A 7,712-nucleotide genomic window follows, 5' to 3' on the forward strand; every position below is an offset into this window, starting at 1 on the left:
ACATCTTCATTTCATGAAACGGGCGAGAAAGGATTCATGTACCGACCTCTCCATGACTCTTCTCAAAGAGCGCTAGCATGGTTTGCTACCCTCGTCCTTTTCAGTAGTAGTTATTCACTAATCAGATTTTATATTTTGATTTAGTCTGAATTCAGATTATTTCTTTTGATAGGTAAGAAATAAGAAATTAAAGCCAGACTAAACAAATGAATTTTGCATGATGGTGGATAGATGGATAGGAGCTAAGAATAACAGTTCTTCTCCAATCTGAAGAAAAAGAATCCCAATATTGACACATTTATGATTTCTCTTATAATAGCCACCTAAATAGGACATACAGTTGAAGCGAACAACAGATAATTGACCAAAAGCACCCTAAACCATATGAAATCAAGGACTGAATCTAAAACTACTTTGCCCTTGTCATCGAATAAAAAAAGAAGACAAATAAAAACACCCACCCGATCTCAGATTAAAAAGGTAAACAACAGTAACCATTTAAAAAAAAAAGTTACGTCTTCTTCTCTTCTCTTTGTTGTAGGTATGCCATTGAATTGAACTCTATCTACAATTTTGGAGTGTTGTTCAGACAGTATAGTGCTGTTGGATTGTATCAATGTCCAAACCTTTTAGCTTCACCACTGACTCAACATGTCCCTTTAGTGTGTGAAGCTCACGAAGCCTGTAAAACATAGGTGAAATTATAAAGAAAAATTTCATGTAATTGTATGCAAACAAAAACCAAAATGAAACAAGCATTAAAAGTGCCTCATGAGTATGCATGCAAAAGTATTCAGTAAAGGGAGAGGTTGCTAACCTTGCAACTTCGGCTCTTCTCTTGGCTTGCTCGGCAATCTCGGAGAGTTCCCTATAACTATTCTTCTCATTGAAGATGCCGGAAGTATCCGGTGGTTGAAGACCATGCAGAGTCCTCTGAGCAAGAGCCCACTGAGCTTCCCTCTCTTCCTTACCATAGTCTTTCTTGGTGGTGAAGGCAGTCTGCCATGCACATTTTTTAGACAAGAGTTCAAAATCTACTCTTGGAAATTCTCATTTCAACATTGCACAAAGAGGAATAACTGAATGAGCAAAGAAAATACCTTGTTTTCTAGCAGATTTACCCAAGCCTTGCCGCTCAAGATGTAGCGGATGGCGAACTTCATGAAGTCCAGAGGAATATAGAAGACAACACTGTAGAGCCAGATGACTCCAGCCCAACCCCAACCAATTCCTTTCACCTTTGCGAATCCCCAATCCGCATATACTGCTATGATTGTAGCAATCTGCAAAGACAATATGCAACAAGCTAGAAATGTTATTCCCTAGAAAGAAACGAGTTACATTCTATTTGGATCAGCATCACACTTACCAGCTGAGCAATAATAAAAGCAGAGACCAATAACAATCCGGGGCGTTCAACGAAAGACCAGCTGCGTGAACGAGTTACAAAGATCAAAGCCTGGCTAACAATACTGACTTGTAGATATAGAGCAGACATCATTTCATCATGACTAAGGTGTCTAACTCCAAATTTTTCCTGAAAAATATAATCATGGGGGCTATAAGTTTGGTTCAAAATAGAACTCTAACAAGATAAATGCTGGAATATATGGCAGTTATATATTTCTTACAGGGAAGAAGCTAGTTTCTTTCATTGCCCAGAAGAATATGACAGTCATCAATGCCAAGTAACTTCCAAGAACAGTCCCAGTGGCGAATATTTCTTGCAGTTTCCAGCTATCAGGCAAGGGAGATGGCTTCACACGATCCTTCGAAATTGTCATTATTGTTCCTAATAGTATGAAAATGAATGGGTTTAGATCTCCAGTGTCAATAAGCATAGGCATTAATAGAATTCAAGTCTATTTCAAAAGGAATATCTAGTTGAAGCTTTACCATCATTTAGAATGGCAATGATCAAAACCATGAAAGGCGAGAAGTCGAACTTCCAGATAAGTGCAATGAGCATGAAGCCAAACTGCATTCAGAAAATAAGAGAACAGAAATTGATTAATATTCATTCAATCCTTTTCATAATGAAATACATATGGTAATAACATTACTATCCACTTACCACTATACGGATGGTGATAGATACTGCATAGATCTGAAATGCAAAGAAAATAAAACAAATTAAATCAATTTATATAAAGCAAGAGCAAAGGAGATTATGTTAATTAAGAAATAAGAGAGCAGCCAACCGTATAGTTCTTCATTCTTTGGAAAATAGCTCTGCTGGTTAAGACTGCACTAACAATAACACTCAATCCTGGTTCAGTCAAGACAATATCAGAAGCACTTCTTGCAGCATCAGTGGCATCAGCAACAGCAATTCCAATATCAGCCTTCTTCAAAGCAGGAGCATCATTGACACCATCTCCGGTCATTCCACAAATGTGTTTCCTCTCTTGTAACTTTTTGACAATTTCATATTTGTGCTCTGTATGTATATAGATAGGAGTTGATAAGTACATATCTCAAAAAGAAGGAAATGGAAAATTTTAACGAAATGGTAAAGTGTGAACCTGGAAATACTCCAGCAAATCCATCAGCCTTCTCAATCAGCTCTTCCACTGGAAGTGCAGCAATACTTGCATCCTTGTCTTGACCAAGTAAGGAAGCAGACGGATACATATTTGTTCCCATCCCAAGCCTCCGGCCGGTCTCCTTAGCAATGGCAAGTTGATCACCAGTAATCATCTTGACATTTACGCCGAGGTTAAGAGCTTGTCGGATAGTCTCAGCACTATCATGTCTTGGGGGATCAAATAGTGGCAACAAACCAACAAACTGCCATGGACCACCGGCACTTTCCTTTGTTCTCTCTGGAACTTCCTGCAGAAGTTGCACCAAGGGGATTAGCAAAAGAGAATGCAAAACCTCAGAACCTAGTTAAAATTAAACATGAAGATCATATATGGCCTAACCTGTCTAGCAACAGCGAGCGAACGAAGCCCTCTGTCTGCAAACTTGTCAATAATAGCATGGCACCTTTTCTTAGCATCTTCCCTAAGGTTACACAAGGCAATGATCTGTATACCAAGAAAATTAGATCAGCATCAATGGAGCTACTGCCTACTGGTAACAATTGACAAATCTCCCTAAGTGTGAACAATGAGATTACCTGCTCAGGAGCACCTTTGCTTGCCCTGTGCCAATTTCCATCAGAATCGATGTAAGTCAAAGCTGTTCTCTTGTCAACTGGATTGAATGGCAAGAAATGCACCTCTCTTATCCCAGCCCTTGCCTGCAGAAGGAATAGATTTGTTAAAATATTATATAAGCATTGACATCAACATTTTCTTTCTAACAAGGAACTCAATGGTATTGATACCAGTCACAACTCACAAACCTCTTTTGGGTCGGCAAGCATTCCAACAATGGCAGCATCTATTGCATCCTGGTTTTCAGTCCTGGAAGCCCTTGCAGCAAGAAGGATAACATGTTCCTTGTCCACACCCTTTGCAAAAACCTCAATCAAGTTCCTGTCAACGCTCAGCTTGTTCAGGGTGAGTGTCCCAGTCTTGTCACTGCAGAGGACATCCATGCCGGCCATTTCTTCAATGGCAGTCATACGCTTGGTGATAGCACCCTGCTGAGAGAGCCTGTGAGAGCCAATGGCCATTGTGACAGACAACACAGTTGGCATAGCAATGGGGATTCCACCAATCAAGAGGACCAACAGGTTGTCAATTCCATCTCTATATTTGCGATGCTGAATAGGGTACATGACTATGATCTCAGCCAACATACCAACAGCAATGGAACATATGCAGAAGTTTCCAATTGCTGTGAGAACCTTCTGGAAGTGTCCAACTTGGTTGGTGCTATCCACAAGGTGTGCTGCCTTGCCAAAGAATGTGTGGACACCAGTTGCAATGACGACGGCTTCAATTTCACCTTGTTTACAAGTTGAGCCAGAGAAAACCTCATATCACCTAGTTTGATGCTAATGATGTCTCCAGGGACCAGAATTGCTGCTTCTTCCTCAGACCATTTTCCACCTCTAAGGACCTGCAACCACATTGCATTTAGAGTTCATAATCATTTATATTTATTTTTCAACAATTGAGATGTAAAAGCTCTCCTTTTCATGAGTATGGTTAGTTTAAATAGACACATTAACTAAACGTATCTGTCGGAGTACAAATTCAATAAGCATGAAAGTATTTGAATTGATTACCTTAGTCTTGGGAGCAAGTCCAGCCATAAGAGCAGCAGCAGCATTTCCAGCATTGTTTTCTTCAATGAAACTGATGGTGGAGTTAATAAACAACAAGCAAATGATACCAACGAAATCTTGCCAATCCGGAGGCTTGCTATCACCATTTGCAAGTGCAATAGCCATGATAGCTGCAGCTTCCATGACCCATGACAGGGGATTCCACATGAACCCAAGAAACTTGAGGAGTTTGCTTTCCTACATACAACATTGAAATTTGCTTCCATCAGCAAATGCACTTAGCAACTGTGTGTTAGAAAAGCATTACTTTAGGCAATGTATCATAAGGAAGGAACCTTCTTCTCTTCTAGCTTGTTTGGGCCAAATATTTGAAGCCGATTGGCTCCTTCGTCCGATGACAAACCTTCTCTCGAACATTTCAGTTGCTGGAACACTTCCTCAATAGGAATACGCTCCTGTAATGATTATAAACGAACAAGTGATGTTATAAAATTGGATTGGATTCCTTAAACAGATACCCTGCATATGCATGTCCCCCTCCTCAACAAATAATGCTACATTCTTAGTCACTTCAAGATTCATGATTATACATCCATAATTGCATACTCTAGTTTTTAATATACATGCATAACATGATAGCTTTAAGCTTTCTATTTACTTATATCAACCCTTACTTATTGGTACATAGGCATGTGTCAGTATGTCACGTTTTAATGATAATGAATAAGATGTGAATAGATGAGAAAATGTATTTGGCTGTGAAGACGGTGTTATGAACGAAGAATTGAAAGCGTTGACTATAGAGCACCCTAAACTATTACTGTGTTAGTGTCAGACGAGACAGAGCAACGGTCCCTGGCCTCCACGTGAAAAAGTGCCTCCAAAGCTTGCACCACTAAGGACCTGTTTGGTTTACATTTTACTTCACCACACCTTGAATCAATTACCCTATTCCCTAGATCTCACGAATAATTAACACAGTCCATAATTAACCCACTAGTACGAATTTAATATATTGAGAATTAAGAGAATTGTATAATATAGGAGTTTTAAAGGGCAAAGTGGAGAAATAAAAAATAACGGGAAAATCAGTGAATAAAATAAATAAATAAATATAGAAAAAGCTGTGGTCCCTGACTGGGACTGAGGGGCGTTAAATAAAGAGTTAATAATAAAGATGGTGGGAGGGGCGGCCAGACAAGAGGAAAAGGTGAAAGTACCACGGAAAAGTACTTTTAAAATTCCTGAAAACCAAACAAGGCGCAGACACAGAAAGAGACAGACGAAAAATAATCTTCACAGCTTGGACGAATGAGAAAATTTGATTCGTATTCAAAACCGTATACTTTCTGTCCCCTCATCGATCCAAACAAAAGGAAAGAGCATACAACTACTCCATCTATCTCTACGGTTATGGACTCTTGCTTTTGGAATCAACGATCGCTTAGCTTTCACACCGTATGTATGTATGTATGTATGTATTTGCCTACGACCTACGTGCGTCAGCTCTACAACTCTTATACGGATGCAGATCGGAGCGAGGAAAATAATAATCGTTAAGAAATCTCAAGTTCTCAGAGACTTGCGTTGAAACTTGAAATTTTCAAAAGCACATAGCAGTAACAGAATTTGCAGAGAAAAAGAAAATGCAGAAAATAAAATGAGAGAGTATGTGAAGGAAAGAATATATGAATATACCAAATCAACAGTCTCGTTCTTGATCTCCTCTAGGGTGATTGCCGCCATTGAAGGAAGGAATTGGAAGAAGCAAAATTAAAGGAGGATTGTGAGCTAACCCAGAATGCAAAGGTCTCTATATATATACGCTAGTGAGTGGTGAGTGGCGAATGCAAATTGCGAATGCGAAGCCCCAACGGGTGTGTGTTTCTCTCTCCTCTATACCGGTGACTTGTCGGTTGCGGTTTCCTGGTTGACGCTGATGGGGTCCCACACCTTTTGACTCTCTTTTAGTTCATTACCTCACATGAGTTGTGAGTTGTGACTTCAGGTCACTAGGGTTTTTCTTAGTTATAACTTGTACTACTTGTATTTGTATTTCTTATTTAGATTTTTTTTGTATTTCAGTTTTTCTCTTTTCAAAAAGAAAAAATCTTTTTAGAACAAAATTAAATGTTTATATAGTTTATTTTTACTGCTTTCTCCCCCAAATGATTGTAATTTTATGTTCTACATTTATGTCCTGGGATTTGTTACTATATATTAATATATAATCAATTTACCATATTATCATTATTATCTTATCATAATTGAATGTTGAAAAGTTTTAAAATTCTTGTGAATCTCACGAAATAAATGAAAATATCTATGAGATTTTAAAACTATATTTCTACAATTAACACAATCACTCTTTAGTCTACTATTTTTAAAGATAAGATTTTATTAGATTTTGTTTATTAAATTTTAAGATACCAATATTATACTTGAAGAAAAAAACTAATGCAATATTATATGGATTGAATATATGTCATATATTTCTAACATTTTAACTAGATTTGATCTCTTTTCTTTTATACATTATTTATGTTTTGATTCATTTTAAAATTTTAGATGTGAACATATTATGCATATCGGTGGACAAAATAAGCGGGACAAACAAATCTGAAAACACGCTAACAGCTAGAGAACCTCGAAGCCTCCCTCATTCTTTTTCATTTTTGTTCATAAAAATTATATGATTATTATGAGGAAAAAAAAAGGAAAAAGACTTTAAGTACGTGAGCCCCACAATAATATGATTAAAAAAGAACATTAAAGCAATATCAATAGGAATAGGAATAGGATTTAGGAACTTTGGGCTGAGAATTCAGGTTCCAATAAAAATCGACAAATTTTCATATAAGAAATGTTTATATTTTAAAATGTTTTCGAAATTATAGATATAGTTAGCAATAAAGCCCCAGAAATCCTCATGAAAATTGCCTGCGGGTGTTCTCAGTTTTGCCGGTTGCTCAATTTTGCATTTCTTCCACACCGTTGATCTTTCCAACGTCTGCGATTGACTAATACTAGGGATCACATGTGGTCAAGCTCACGGTTAGCCTCCTCTTCGGCGGCTTCATTCCCCACCTCCTTTGGTGCCAAACCCGGTCAAAGCAAACCCTAATACTTACAAAACACGTACTAATACTTACCCTTTTTGACTTTGACACAAATCTTTAACTAACCCTTTCTCTATATTAAATAAAATAAATTTTAATTTTTTTTGTTATTAAACATTTTCGAATATATATACACCAAAAATCGAGCTAATATTTCTATTGGACCTTAAAGTTATATTTGTTTATTAATTTGATATCTACAGTTTTAATTTATTCAATTTAGTCTTTTAATTTGAGATTCATAACTCACTTTACAGTTAATCTTTGACTTTATTTTTTATCGCAGAATGGTTAATAATATTCAAAAATAGACTAACGACTATCACGTTGGACTTTTTAATTACTAATTAATGTGACAATTGACCTCAATTTTTTACTTAAAAATCTTTAAAACTTTTATGTAAAATTTA

At 37.0% G+C, this 7,712-nt stretch overlaps 1 protein-coding gene across 1 annotated transcript; it reads right to left on the reverse strand.

Annotated features, from left to right (window-relative positions):
- Window positions 1–243: 243 nt before the first annotated feature.
- On the reverse strand, window positions 244–6,020 carry LOC107460254 (plasma membrane ATPase 4). Its single transcript, XM_016078607.3, is given in 16 exon segments — window positions 244–682; window positions 818–999; window positions 1,101–1,283; window positions 1,370–1,537; window positions 1,632–1,792; window positions 1,897–1,978; window positions 2,075–2,107; window positions 2,202–2,440; window positions 2,526–2,835; window positions 2,928–3,032; window positions 3,125–3,247; window positions 3,353–3,933; window positions 3,936–4,014; window positions 4,184–4,420; window positions 4,519–4,638; window positions 5,882–6,020. Coding segments are annotated over 16 exon segments (2,748 nt in total). The 5' UTR covers window positions 5,930–6,020; the 3' UTR covers window positions 244–585.
- Window positions 6,021–7,712: the final 1,692 nt, after the last annotated feature.

The sequence above is a fragment of the Arachis duranensis genome, chromosome 1 (assembly GCF_000817695.3).
Source record: "Arachis duranensis cultivar V14167 chromosome 1, aradu.V14167.gnm2.J7QH, whole genome shotgun sequence".
NCBI lineage: Eukaryota > Viridiplantae > Streptophyta > Magnoliopsida > Fabales > Fabaceae > Arachis > Arachis duranensis.